Source organism: Eleutherodactylus coqui, chromosome 3, assembly GCF_035609145.1.
Source record: "Eleutherodactylus coqui strain aEleCoq1 chromosome 3, aEleCoq1.hap1, whole genome shotgun sequence".
NCBI lineage: Eukaryota > Metazoa > Chordata > Amphibia > Anura > Eleutherodactylidae > Eleutherodactylus > Eleutherodactylus coqui.
This window is the reverse complement of record NC_089839.1, coordinates 239,343,442-239,359,180: the sequence shown is the minus strand read 5'-3', so window position 1 is coordinate 239,359,180 and position 15,739 is coordinate 239,343,442. Positions and strand designations below refer to the sequence as shown.

General features: G+C 42.1%; 2 protein-coding genes across 8 annotated transcripts in view; both read right to left on the bottom strand.

Annotated features, from left to right (window-relative positions):
- The window catches only part of LOC136621575 (coagulation factor XIII B chain-like), a 612,738-nt gene that overhangs the window by 159,241 nt on the left and 437,758 nt on the right, over positions 1–15,739 (bottom strand). The window lies entirely within an intron of this gene.
- The window catches only part of LOC136619677 (complement factor H-related protein 1-like), a 111,515-nt gene that overhangs the window by 75,995 nt on the left and 19,781 nt on the right, over positions 1–15,739 (bottom strand). Inside the window, exons 2-3 of the mRNA XM_066594440.1 lie at positions 2,036–2,236; positions 557–727 (exon numbers count right to left, since the gene is read on the bottom strand). Of these exons, the coding sequence (XP_066450537.1) occupies positions 557–727; positions 2,036–2,236 (372 nt within the window). The remainder of the gene's footprint in view (positions 1–556; positions 728–2,035; positions 2,237–15,739) is intronic.

Below are 15,739 nucleotides of genomic sequence, written 5' to 3'. Positions count from 1 at the left end.
TACATTTGATTGTGGGTGTGCTTGGTACTGCATCTCATTACCATTTCCTTGAATGGAACTGAGCTACAGTACCAAATACAGCTGTCTGTTCTGATTACCTGCTGTACCTGCACAAACAATGAAGAGGATGTGGCTGATCCCCATCAGTTGAAGTCATGAAAAATCCCTTTAAGGAAAAACTCACTCTGAATCACAAGTATGGCACAAGGCCTAAAAATAAATAGCAAGTATGTGTCAGTTCTACTGGGGTGCCCTTGGTACCCCAGTCCGACACTGCTAACAATAATGATTCTTCTTCCACAAAACTATACATCAATCTGTTCAGCTCCTATACCATGCTGGCCGTAGACCAGGCAATATGATCAAAATTGCAGGTTTTCTTTATATTATACAGATGTTAAGAGCTTAATAACATTTACAGTGTAACAAATATAATATAAACATAATAAAGACTGTTTTAACACAAAATTACCAGTCACAGTATTCAGTTCATGGCATAGTATGTACAAACACATCATTATATAATGTATAACTCAAAAGCGAAGCTTATACGAACCAGTACATGTAGGTTTAGGAATCCAGTCATCTTTAGTGCAAGTAGACTCTCCATTTGTAATGTAAAATCCTTCATTACATGTAATTTGTATTACGTCATTACTGTTGTAGTCAGGTTTTAATGGGTAAGTCACTCTTCCATTATCTACTTGGGGGAGTTTGCAAGTAAATGCTACAAGAAAGTACAATAATTAGAGAATATATTGTTTTTCTTCTCCCACAAAACTTATATATTTATCTATTCAGCTTCTTCTGCTCTATATCATGCTGACACAGATCAGTCACCATGCTCAAAATGGCTGGTTGTCCTTATCTATATATACAAGGCCTCATTCACAAAGGCGCGTCCGAAAAATGCATAAACAAGAAAAAGTCGAGACCAAGTTGCAGCTAACATTCATGTATTCTCATCTGTTCACAATGCCGATTGTGGTGTATAGACCCCGCAGCTTGGAATTCCTTTGGCCGATAAATGTTTAGCATGGCTTCTGTTATTTAAAATGAGCCAGCTGATATGCTTTAACAGTGCTAGCCGCTGCTAAACTCCCTCCCTCTGCATTTGCTGGCAAATGCAGGGGGAGGGAGCTGCCAGCTCATTTCGGCCAAAAGATAGGGCAAAGCCTATCTTTTCTGGCCGCATCAAAACATCGGCCGGTGTATTCGGCCAAGAGGTCTTATTATCGTGGCCACGATGCTTTGATGCGGTTAAAAATCAGCCATCTGAACGAGTAGATTGGACTCCAATACTTGAGATGGTTGCGATTTTTGAACAACGTTTTATAGCAGCGATAAAAAACGCTCATGTGAATGAGGCCTAAAAGCAAAAGCCCTCAATCATTGACTGGCTAATCATTAATTCGCTAACTTCCTGGGGTTGTATAAACTTGAAATGTGACACAAACATTCTTTAGATTCAAAAGGAAAAGTATCCAGCAGCATTGAATCTGTACCCACTAGGGGTGGGGTGAAAAAATGCAAGCCACTCAACAATGAGTCTGAGCCTCAAGACTCAGTGGTCAATTGCAAAAGTAGTAGAGAGGAAGTGGCAGCATGCAAAAAAATTCATAAAAAATAACATTTTATTATTCCATAGTCTTAAAAATCACAAATGCCTTCCAAGCAACACTTTTGCACATGCGCGGGATTAGATCAGTATCGCGGTGCTCCACCACACTCAATGGAACGGAATTAGTCTGCGCTGACATTTCTGACATTTCTTCAAAAACACAAGATAAAATTCTGCAGTGGAAAAGCTTTCTGCTGCAGAATTAAGGACGTCTTGCAGAATTATTGTTGAGTACTTATAACACACAGAAAATGGCATCAAAATCCGCAGTAATTAGAAAAAAATCTGCATCTCTACTGAATCCTGCAGACAACTCCTTCCCGTGTGAAGATCCTATCTCAGACAATAAATTAATATTTATTCATTTTCACCCACAAAGTACTGAAGAATGTGAAAAGCTAAGATTTGAATTACCTTTGCATTGAAATTTCCCAACATGCCACCAATCGCCGGCAAGACATACAAGTTTAATGGGTCGATAATTGGTGTAACCTGGGAGGCAGGCTAAAATTGCTTCCTTGCCAATTGGGTAGGTTTCTTCATTCCATTCACCTTCTATTTGAAATCCTTTCCCTTCCCCAGGCTTGCGACAGTGATCTGGCATCTTCACTGGATCTTTAGGAGGATAAGAAAAAACACTTCATTAAGAAAAAAAATCCTAACTTTTCAGTAGTGAGCCAGTAATACTACATAAGTTCAGGCCCTGAACTCAAATGCCCCCTAGGAGCAGCGCCCTTACTCACAGAACCCAATACACATCGTAGATGTCACTATTATTTCCAGAGGTCGTCATGCATTGTAGTAGCGGTTTAATACTCCACATTACATTACTCAGATCCACACTGCTGCTATATCATGTGCCTCACTGCACCATTACACAATCTGCATATTGCCATCAACACACATCAACACTTTACATTCTAAATTAAAGGCCTGTTTCACAAGGGTGGCAAAGTCGCGCGATTTTCTCGCATTGTGACTGCTACAAATCGCATGTATGTGATGCCCATGCTTTCCTACGGGTTCCTTTACATTTGCGGTGTGTTGTAGCATGCAACACTGCGAGTCAAAAACCTCGGGGGTTTCGTGATATGTACGTGACTAGCGTTGTTTTGTAGCCCATGTTTCCCTGTGGAGTCTCTCTCTCTGTTGCACCACATCGCACGAAAATGCGGTTTTCATGCGGTGCAATGCAACTTTGACAGTAGGAAATCCTACTGTAAAAGCCCTAAACTAACCCTTAGCTGCAGGAAAAAATAAAATAAACCACATACATCAGCTAGAAGCCCTGTCCGGCTCTGACTCGTCTTCTCCACGGTCCCTGACACTGGTCTTCAGCATCACTTCTGCCCGGGTATTGGAAAATCGCCACCTTGAGGAAGCACTACCTCTGACTGGTTTCCAATCCCCGGCCAGAAGAGATGCTGAAAACCAGTGTCAGGGACCGGGGAGAAGACGGGCTGGACCCAGACAGCGCTTCTAGGTGATCTATTCTTTTTTTTTACATTTTTTTTCTGCAGATAGGGCTTATTGTTGGAGTAGGGCTTATATTTAAAGTTGCCATCCCCCCACCCCCCCTGAAAATCCCCGCATGCGGTGCTACAAAGTCACGCAGCTTTATAGAACCACGTGCAACCTTGTTGTGCCACAAAATCGAGGTAGCACTGTGAAAAAACGTTTCCACATCGCACAGACCACCAATGTAATATTGTTGAGATTTTCTTGCTGCAATATCATGTTACCCCTGTGAAACAGGCCTTATGCATAACGCGACATATACACCATTAGGCTGGGTTCCCACACGCCATATTCCCGGGGGAAATCTCGCGGTTTGGGCGCAGCGATAAACCGCAAGATTTCCACTGGGAAAGCACTTAGCCGTGGGTTTTGGAGCAGCTTGGCCGCACACTTTTCCGTTGTGGTCGGTGCTCCCATAGAGGAGAGCGCAGCCGCAACGGGGAAAAAAATGGACATGCTGTGGCCAGGGAATCCAAGCTGCAACACTGTCTTCTGTCGGCTTTGCCGCAACGGATTTGCCGTCCCGTGTGGATGAGATTTCTGAGAAATCTTGTCCACATGGCTGGCTAATCTCAAGATTAGCAACCGCAGGCAGATTTGCCGTGGCGAAATTCTAGACGTAATTTCCGCAGGAAATTTGCCCTGTGTGGACCCAGCCTTAACCCTTGCAAGCCAAGCTCTAACCTAAACTATGGTGCTATTATCATAGTCCCATGAGTCTATTTACACCACCCTGGCCAGTGATTTTATATAACATTGTCTCTGGAATCATAATCCACTCACTCTTGTATGATACGTCTTAAGATACTAATTTCCACTTCTCTGTGTTCCCGGCACTACGGGGAGGGAGACTCCCTCTCCTCCCATGCACTGCAGGGCAATTCACCCCAACATGGGGTACCAACTGTCCACCGTGCAAGCCCCTTTGCAATGGCTGCTGATACGATGCTCAGCTTTGCCACATCTGTGTCTCATCTTCTACTCTCTGCCCTGAGTCTGGAGCTGTGACGCAGCTCCTTATTAGTTAAAGTATGTGCTTGAGGCAGCAAGCTATCCCGAGCTTACTGGGGAGAGGCGGGTTTCAATCCTCCATTAACCCTATCATTGGGGACGGATCTTTATAGCAGTAATCTGATTAGCACTGGTGGGCACAGAGCCCTCTCCTTCTGCCTCTCAGTGGCTTCACTATTATGGTGCTGTACGCCTCTTCTCTTCCACACCCCAGCTCTGCTTCTTGGCTAGCAGAGAGGGGAAACACATAACACTTCCCAGTGCTCTCTCCAGCAGGCCTCACTATCTCTGCTCTCCCAGTGGCATCTCAGACTGTGAGGGGGTGGGGCTACACAAAGATGCTGCTGCTATGTATAGGGGAGCGCTCTTCAGGGCTACCCCCTTACAGCTGAACTCACACACCCAAGAAACGTGGGTGCAACCCGCATCTAACAGCACATGGACACCTGTCCGTGTGCTGTCCCATGTCCATGAGCAATGTACATTGCATGTCCTATTCTTGTCAAATAGGTCACCCTGACCATTGGTGCATGCAGAAAAAAATCATTCAAGGAGATAGCCGCAGAAGGAAGGCCTAATTTATAACAGGTAAAGTAACAGTACCACTCGGGTAGTCAGGCAAACCTGTCAGAGTCTTATATATCTGAGATGATAGAAAACTGTTCTGCATGTTTTTAGCAGAGGAAAAATACAAAAAACAAAAGATACAACTTAAAATCTAGGGAACCCTACTCCACAAGAACTGTCCCTATACAATCTGGTGATCCAAAACTGGGCACCAATAATATAACGGAATGGGGTACCATAGCAGCAAATGCATACTCATTTTCCTTCTCCAATCCTTATAGGCATCCCTCATTTTTCATCCCATCAGAACTGATGAATATAACAGCCCCCTGTGGGAAGTACATCTGGGATAAATCAATCCATGTCTTTGAATGTGGGCTGTGGTATTACCACTGGAACTTCTGTCACTTAGTGCATACCTCCTCCCATAATTGTAAACACTCCACTTGCATCAACAGCACCTATTTTGTAGGCCAGAGTAGAATACAACCTCGAGACCAAGAAAAAATATCTCAGACTCAGAAGTAAAAACTGATAACCCTATAGGGTCTAAGAATAAGATGCAGATGTATCATTGGCAACCTTAACAGATGCTCAACTATCACGTCTTTAAGAGAGGCCTGTCATTTACACCTGTGTATTTCAACTCGAGTCCTCGGGGATCCCCAACAGGGCATGTTTTCATGATGTCCTCAGTACTGCACAGGTGATGTAATTATTGTCAGTGCCTCAGACATTGCCACAGCTGTTCTTACTATAGGATATCCTGTTGGGGGTCCCTGAGGTCTGGAGTTGAGAAACACTCATTTATTCGAACACCATCATTCAGCCACTTTGATTGGATGAAGAATGTCCATTTATTTGCCAGAAAACTAGCTTTGCACAAATACCGTATCCTTAGATCATGGGGTACAGTGAAATCAACTATTTCTGATATGGAATCTTTGAGTATTTTGGAGGACCTTATGGAGGAAAACTAATTTAGCGTTGTTAAAGATACATCCCCATTTACCACATTAAAGCCGAGACAAACCACAACCCCAACACTTTGCCAATATACTAGTATTGACACATTTACAAAAGCGCTAGAATTCATCCAAGTAACTGTAGAATCTCTTGCATTCTATCTACATGACACTAAGGATACATTACAAAAATCAACGAGATAAAAAAAAGTTTGGTACCCTGTTAGCCAATAGAGTAAAATGTGATTGTTCACAGCAAGAGAAACCAAGTAATCTTGTAGATATGATACCATCTAATGGCTAAGAAAAATATGTGATGTTATAGCAAGCTTTTGAACCTACTCAGGTATCAGGGTAATATTTCTAAGTACAGCACCAATCGGGCCCACCCGACTTGCCCCGTTGCCGGCGGTAAGAAGAGACACCACACAGGGATCTGGTATCATTCCTCACACGGGACATGGCTCTCGGCTGTGCCAACGTGCTTTATTACAGATTACATGAGATCTTATACCCTTTGTCCCCTCCCCAACAAGGGGTGATGGGCTCATAACCACATATGGGAAGTCCGGATTTCCGCCTTAGACAGTGAGGCGCCTCTGGCTTGTACAGAAAATCACGTATTTAATTAACTCCAATGCAAAGAATCACCCACTCAATTCTAAGAAGTCCGGATTTCCGGCCTGGGACAGTGAAAGTTATGTACATTTGAACATCTTGATATCTTGTTCCAGCGCTTCTGGGAAAACAGCCAAGTACATGCGTCCTTGTGTCTGGTTCCGTATCTTCTCTGAATTTCTAGAACATCTCTCTCAGCCTTCTAAAGCCTTGGAATATCTGATGTAAGGCGACATATAAATTTTTTTTCTTATTTGGAATTGAATAAAACTTGCATATAGGTATAAAAGTATAAAGAACATATGGCAATATATATATATACCCTCACAAACCCCCCTAAAAAACTTAATATGGAGATTAAGCATCAGACCTTGCACTCTTCCTTGGTCGTCTCTCCCTTGCGTCAGGGTTTCTCCACTGCCCGTAAGTCCCTACTCCTAAAAGGGAGGGATCCCTACCTCACCTCAGAAGGAGGCCATGGATTCCCTGGGCCTATTTCCGGGCATCCATACCCTCTATCTGTACAAGTTAACACCCCGCAGGGTGTGCCCTCGCCGGAACCTAAGGTCTTCTGCACTTTCCCTAGGCAAATGGGAAGTCCACTGACAGTCCATCTTATGAGACCGGGGCAGACACAGTACTAGTCCATCTCTCCATTCTTCTGGTAACGTATCTGGTTGTCATTATCGGAACTGGCTCTTCATCTTTTTCAAACAAGGGAAACGTTGGTCACATTGTCCAGTCCCTTACTCATACTCTTTTTGATCAAAGAGATAATACACATACAGGAAATTACATACCCCACCTCCTTCTGCTAAAATCATATCCATGGCCACTCTAGGGCCATGGATGCAGTGGGCCCTAACTGGTCAATTAACCCTTGTAAAGCATCGCTGGTGTAGTTTACAAACCTCCGCTGATTGTAAAAGATATAATTCATCTAATCTACATTATTATTAACAGTGACAATAGCAAATAAGGACTCAAAACCTGCTTTAACCTGATCTCTAGAATTAAATTCATCTGGCTCCCCCCTTGGCACTCCTATTGTATCTATGTGTGCATGTGGATCAAAGTTACCACCTGGAGCGTCAACGTCTCTCTTAGCACGATGCGGTGTTGGATTCTCACCCTCAGTGTAGTCTTATTGATTGCACATTTGATTGTATTAATTTGTTCTGAAACGGGGGGCTAGTGTACAGTAGTCAAAGGTGTGTGTTAGAGGAATTGTACCACATTATAGCATTTAAAGGATATGCAGGATCATTAATTTTTTCAGTGCGAAGTGTGGATCCCAGTGGGCTTTCCTTCGAGCTTGACTGCAGTTGGGGTGGTGAACAACATCTGGTAGGGACATTCAAACCGGGGTTCTCTCTCAAACTTTTCCACATAGACCCTGTCACCTGGTTTTAGATTGTGACACTCATCTGTAGGACCTGGCAGAAAAGCAGAGACTACAGAATACATTACTAACAATTCCTTGGAGAGGCCTATGACAAAATTAACAAGAAAAACATTCCCCAAACTCTGCTACTGTGACATGTATCCTCCTGGAGAAAAAGAAAAACTAATGGAAGACACTCAATTCAAAATTTGACCATTTTCTCTATTGGCTTTTGTATCTACTTTCCCACTACTCCGCGGATGGTAGGGTGTGTGAAAAGCCTGGAATATACCCAAAACAGACATGATGTGTTGCATTATTTCACCTGTGACATTTGTACCTTTGTTTGACTCAATCACTTCCGGTACCCCATATCTGCGGATTACCTCATTCATGAGCTTCCGTGCGATTACCTGCTTATTTACTTTGGTAACAGAGTAGGTCTCCAACCTGAAAAGACATTAACAACAACAAGCACATATTCATGCTTCCCAACAAGTGGGAGCTGAGTGTAGCCAATTTGCAATCCCTGAAATGGGTAGAGTGGCCTAGGCAAGTGTTATGTGGCAAATTTACTTCTGCCCTGTTGCTTACGGCAAAGATCATGCAAAATTGGACAAATGATGCAGCAGCTACAGAAAACCAAGGAGCCACCCGTCCTTGTTCAAGCGTCGTCATCATTGTTGCTTTGAGAGGTGCGTCTTTCCGTGCGTCAGCTGGGCCATCATGGGGCACAGGGACTATGGTAAGCAAGTTCTGTTGACTGTTCACCATACGCCATCCCTTTTTAGTCCATTTGTCTTTTCTTCCTTGCTGGCTCGTAACTGTAAAGTCTTTAGCATATCAAAGGCCAAATTTTTATCAAAGTCCAAGTTTAAATCAAAGTCCAAGTTTTTATCAAAGTCCAAGTTTTTATCAAAGTCCAAGTTTTTATCAAAGTCCAAAATTATTGTTAAATTCTTCTTTTCTTCTTTCTTCCACGGCTTCAGGGCCGCTGCTTTTGCTGTGTGGCCTGTGATGGCGTTGCCTCTTGTTTCTCCGGTGTAGGAATTGGTGTGAGCTTTCCACCTTGTCAGGTAGAAGTAGGGTCTCCATGAGACTGCACCACTGCATCATTCTTAATTGGCTGTCCTGCTGTGGTAAAAAACTGTCTGGCCTTCCATGTTGGGCCTTAATCATGAGCTATGCCAAATGCATACAGGGAGTCAGTGTAAATGTTTGCCGTCTTACCTGTGGCCACTCCACACGCCTCCGTGAGTGCTTTTAATTCCGCTTCTTGTGCTGCGACATGCGGAGACGTTCTGCTTTTTAGGACATCTTGTTGTGTAACCACCGTATATCCAGTGTGGAGTCGTCAATCACCCTGGTACCATCTATAAAAAACAACTCAAAATATGCATTATTAACAAGGGCTTTCAGTAACTTTTTTTTTTTTTAAACTTAAATTTTCTTGTTGCATCACTACTAGACAATCATGCTGGTATTATATTTCAAAAAGATCAGAACCTTGTTGCAAAAAATTCAAAAATTTAAAAATGGCTTGCAAAAAAATTTAAAAATAGCTGACTTTAAAAATGGCTGACTTGCAATACCTAGATCACCTATGCCTTCTCCTCCCCCCCCCCCTTTAAACCAGGGTACTCAATTGGAACAATAGTAGACGGGTTTAAGTTAGTACAACATTGTAAAAAGATTTGATGGAAGCAGATAAGGCCTGTAAGATGTTAGCATCTATAACAGAAACATGAGTTACACCGGGGAAGCATAACCTACAAAACATCTATTCATATTTGAAATGTGATATCCCTTTAAGTGAATTCATTATTAGTCTGTTCCTGCATGCAATGTCTTTATCAAATTTCAGACAGGAGAAAAAAAAACAAAAAAAGCAAAACTTTTACTAGCTGCTCAAAATCCTCACCCCTCCCTTGTGGACAAGAGGGATGAAACATTACGTACTATTACATCATCTAGCTCCACCCCTTCGATATTGGCTCCGTGCGTCCGTCTTCTCAGCTTAATTTCAGCTTAACAGTCCAAGCATCCACATCACAACCAAGCAAAGTCCCATGCATGGGGAGGACTTTTATCCCCAGTCAATATCCACATCACACATTCCACCACAGCTTGAACACGGGTCACTAACTCTCATCCATCCATGCTCTCAAGTCTGCTCCGTCACCCCCTTTGAAGGTGTACCAGTACATACAGATGCACGGACAAAAAAAGTTTGACAAACATACATACATCAGTTGAAAAACATTGAGGTGAGTTCTATCATTTTATAAAGTACATAATTCTATTGAGATGAGATTGTGAGCGCTATCTTTAACAAATTATGTGAAAAAGTTTGCTGAGTGACTGAGATATTCTATATTTCTTATCTACTGAAGCTATTATATGCTGTATTAAACGCTGAAGTGTTTTAGTTTCTGTGACCCTGAATTTGGAGTGAATTCTGAAAGCCCCCACCCTTTTTTTTTTTTAAAACAAACCGTTATCTCTCTACGAATATGAAACACAGACTGCACAGCCCTGCATTTGAACTCATAATTAACACATATGCTGGGACCTTGCAACATTCATTTTCAACCCCTGTATAAGTAAGAATATATGTTTTAGAAATTGCTATATTTCCTGTCTACTAAGACAGTATAATTAATTAAATTCATTTCAAGCCTTCATTCCATTTACGCAAGCAGAGATATTATCCAGGGTTATTATTGCATTCTTTCTCTCGCTGTTATCTTCCGACCTTGGAAAGCTTACACAGACTCGCAGCTACATGTCAACAAAACTCTTCTCCCCTAAAAGCAAGCTCAGTTAACTATTTGCACTATTTGCACATACAGTATATACATATATACACATATATATCCATATCTATTATCTATCTTGTATTATACACATTTTCATCTCTCTTTACCAACAAATCACATGCATTGTAACTTTCTTATCGACTTTGCCTGCTTCTCATACTTCTCTCCCCTACCTAACTGCCAATATAACTTTCAATAGACACTCTCCTGACGCCCTCTTGATCACTTACTGTACTTTTCAACATTTCACTTACGGATACTTTCTTAAACAAATAATGTGTACATACTTTCTCTGACTGTCTCTCTCTCTTTCCTCCTCCTCCAGCATTTCTAGCAAACCTTGATCTTCCAAGGCACCTCTCGGTCCTAAAGACCTCCTCCCAGACACCATTTTGTAATCTGCCGTGCGGGTCGGTGTCACACATTTTCATTAGAGTTTTCTTACATTTTACAAATTCATCCACACGGCGGCAGCCCTTGAGGGGCTCTATCTTCTTTAATAAGATCTTACGCATATTACAACAACAACAACAATAATAATAACACGCTCCATAGAATGCATCCCTCTTAATTTTCAAATTGTCAGCCCCTTATATACCGGCAAGACAACCGAGGGTCCCTTCTCCTTATGGAACCAGCCCCATAAAATGCATCTCTCTGAAATCAGATCGTTAGCCCCATATATAAGGCAAAACGACCGAGAGTCCCTTCTGCTATGAGACAAAATAAAAAGTAAGAGAAAAAAAACTTCTGCAGATACAACAATCTCCACTATTATTAAAACGTTAAAACTTCAAAGTACAAATAGACTACAGACTAGTTTCTGGGTGACCGATTGGTGCGCATATCACGGTCAGTGGTCCATGACGGCAAACCCGGAGCCCACACGAGTTACCGTGTAGACCCAACCTGTCCGGTCACAAACCACAGATAGTCAGTCCTGCTGCAAGACTCGCAGTGTAAAACACAACATAAATATATGTTTGTCTTACCTGGAGTTCTTGTGAGTTGATCAGGCTCGGTTTGCAGCAGGACGGCTTCCCCGTGGCGTGGATCCGGGTGAATTGCGCCGTAAGCTCCTGGTTTTACCGCCCCAGTTGGTTGCGCCATTTATCAGGGTAATATTTCTAAGTACAGCACCAATCGGGCCCACCCCACTTGCCCCGTTGCCGGCGGTAAGAAGAGACACCACACAGGGATCTGGTATCATTCCTCACACGGGACATGGCTCTCGGCTGTGCCAACGTGCTTTATTACAGATTACATGAGATCTTATACCCTTTGTCCCCTCCCCAACAAGGGGTGATGGGCTCATAACCACATATGGGAAGTCCGGATTTCCGCCTTAGACAGTGAGGCGCCTCTGGCTTGTACAGAAAATCACGTATTTAATTAACTCCAATGCAAAGAATCACCCACTCAATTCTAAGAAGTCCGGATTTCCGGCCTGGGACAGTGAAAGTTATGTACATTTGAACATCTTGATATCTTGTTCCAGCGCTTCTGGGAAAACAGCCAAGTACATGCGTCCTTGTGTCTGGTTCCGTATCTTCTCTGAATTTCTAGAACATCTCTCTCAGCCTTCTAAAGCCTTGGAATATCTGATGTAAGGCGACATATAAGTTTTTTTTCTTATTTGGAATTGAATAAAACTTGCATATAGGTATAAAAGTATAAAGAACATATGGCAATATATATATATATATATATACCCTCACACAAGGTTCTTCCTCGGGCTTATAGAGTTGATTTGCAGAAATATGTATCTATGCATACATATGAAAATGCACAAACCTGGTGTGATTCATTTGCACTTAAGTCAATGCAATAAAAGAATGAAAAAGCACAGACATGGAGTGATTAATTTGCCTTAAAATAATACCAGTACAAGAAGGGGAGAGGAGTAAATATGTAAATAGTCCGCTGATAAGGGATGTGAAAGTTTTATGGTCTCTAAATTTGTGTTAGGGGGTCACGAGCGTTACCAGTTTTCTCTGCTACAGATTTTTTATATTCTCCACTGGTGTAGATAGCGCCCTCTGATATTCATTCCATGCTGGAGAGTTTCAAAGTTAGTAATAAATTGCACTCTCAAATTCTCCTGTGACGTAGAGATTTGAAATAGCCTTTAAATATGGTAACTTGCATATGTTCTGTTGTGTCTGTGACTAGATAAATGTTCAGTCACAGGTAATTCTGTCTTTCTCTCTTTAATTTTGTGCTGGTTAAGGTATCACATTAAAGATTCGCAACATTGTCACTCGGAACGTCTGTGGCATGAACATGGGCAAATTGTAAATCCTAAAAAAAGAAATGGAACGGTTCAACATTGACCTATTGGGTATCAGCAAGCTTCACTGGACAGGCAATGATTTTTTCAATAGCGATGATTACACAATTTTCTACTCAGGCAATGACACCATCAAACGCAATGGAGTGGCATTCATCACAAACAAGGCAGTCGCCAAAGCTGTTAATTGTTTCAATGCCATAAATGATAGGATCATATCCACACGCATCAATGGGAATCCTCGCTCAATCACAGTTCTACAAGTTTATGCGCCCACAACCAATGCAACAGATGAGGACATTGAAAAATTCTATGACGATCTCTAGCAAGCAATCAATCAGACCCCTGCCAAGGATATCACTTTTATAACAGGAAATTTCTATATAAAAATCAGCTTTGGAGAAGACCTACCAGTCATTGGCAAATTCGGATTGGGTCAGCAGAATAATGCAGATGACCGTATGGTATAGCGTTGCATGAAAAACTTCTTATCGATCATGAACATATGGTTTAAGCAGCCAAAATGCCATTTGTACACATGGACGGCTCCAAATGAAGTGCACCGAAACCAAATTGACTATTTACCATGCTCAATCCTAAATGTGAGAACGCTTCCGGATGCAGACTGCGACTCCGATCATCAGTTACTAGTCGCAATAATCAAGCTGAGATTCAGCAACATAAAAAGGTCACCAGCAATAGGCAGTTTTGATGTAGACAACATCCCTTCACGATATGCAGTCGAAGTGAATAACAGATTTGAAGCACTCAGCACCATCGGAGAAGACGCTGACGAATTATGGAAGGAAATTAAATCCACAGCACGGAATACAGCTGAACAAATCCTCCCTTTCAAAAAATCTGCAAAACTACCAAAATGGCTATCGAGTGAATCCATCAGAATCGCCAACAGCAAGCGCTGAGCAGCTAAAGCAGATGACATCATCATTGAATTCAGACAGCTAAATGCGGAATTTCAAAGAAAAGTCAGACGAGACAAAGAGCACTACTGGAACGACCAATGCATGAAACTGGAAGAAGCAAACCAGCAAAACCACATCCAAGCTCCCTTAGCCCATGTGAACGGGATGCGGAAACCATTCACCCCATGCAAGGCAGCAACCATGCAAGACTGGGATTGCAAATTATTGCAAGAAAATCAATTCAAACAAGGTGGCGAGAATATACAGCAGAGCTGTATGCAGGTAATTTAACAGACAGCCCATTAGATCACATACATCAAGTAGAACAAGAACTGGGCATTCTGGAGGAAAAAGTCACATCGTCCCTGAAAAAACTACCAAACTGGACAGCTCCGTGAATTGATCACATACCAGCCAAACTGCTCAAACCCGTGTCATTCAAGATCCTAACCGAGCTATGTCAAAAGATCTGGAGCTCTGGATCATAGCCCAAAGACCGGACAAGATCTGTCTTTGTCACACTTCCAAAAAAGGTGATGCTCAAGAATGTTCTAATTACTGCACCATCTCCCTCATACCTCATGTGAGCAAAATTTTTTTAAAGATCATAGAAAAACTCATTGCAACAATTGTTGAACAAGAACTGACTGGCTTCCACAAAGAACGTGGCACTAGAGACCAAATTGCGAACCTGCGCTGGATCATGGAGAAAACCAGGGAGTATCAAAAGGATGTGTACATGGGTTTCATTGACTACAGCAAAGCATTTGATTGTGACATACATGACAAGCTTTGGAAACGTCTGAAGCAAATGGGTGTTCCAGAACATATTGAACAGTGTATAAGGTCACTTTACAACAACCAAGAAGCAACAGTCATGACAGCTTATGAAAACACGGATATGTTCGAAATCGAGAAAGGCATACGACAAGGCTGTATTTTATCACCAGTTCTTTTCAATCTGTATGCAAAAACGATCACAAGGTGATGCAATTTAGATGAATTAGAAATCAGAGTCAAAATCAGTGACAGAAATGTTAACAACTTTTGATATGCAGATGACATTACCCTGCTTGCGGAAAGTGCAAGGGACCAGGAATAACTTGTCCAACGAGTGCAAAAGGAAAGCAAATGCATGGGACTATACCTCAACAGCAAGAAAACGAAAGTCATGACCATGGTAGGCAACAGTACAGTGAACATGAAAAATAACAACAAAGTCAAGGCGGTCCAAGATTTCATCTTCCTTGGATCCAAAATCTATTGCAATGGGCAATCTGGACCTTAGATCAAAAGACAGATTACACTTGGTAGGAATGCAATGCAAGGAATGGAAAAGATGTGGAAAAGCAAGGATGTTAGCATTGCAACAAAAACCAGATTGGTCAATGCAATCGTTTTTCCCATAACGACGTATGTTGCGAAAGTTGGAAGCTTAGGAAAACAGACAGAAGGAAAATTGATGCGTTTGATCTATGGTGCTGGAGGAGAATGCTACAGATAACCTGGACTGCCATGACAATGAACAAGGCAGTGTTAGATCACATCAAACAGAAAATATCAATAGAGGGCAAAATCACGTCTCTCTCTTTTTGGACACATGATGCACGCTTACTCACCGGAAACCGTATTGATGCTTGGCAAAGTCAGTAGAAAAAGAAGATCAGGACGACAAAGAACAAGATGGCTAGATACATTCAAGGCCACCATTAACATGTCAATCGCAGAACTGAAAGAAGCCGTGAAAGACAGGAATGCGTGGAGAACATTGATCCATAAAGTGAGCAAAGGTCAGATGCAACTGAACAGATAATCATCAAAAAGTATATCTACAAGATTACTTTATCTCTTGCTGAGAATATTCACAAAAATCCATGACATACATGTTTCACCTGGCACCCTTTTAGTGAGTATAGATGTTGAAAAGACATGAGCAAGCACCAAAATGCTCGGATGCTCGGTACTCAAGTCGAACTTTCCGTGATGCTCGAGAGCTCGTTTCGAGTAACGAACCCCATTGAAG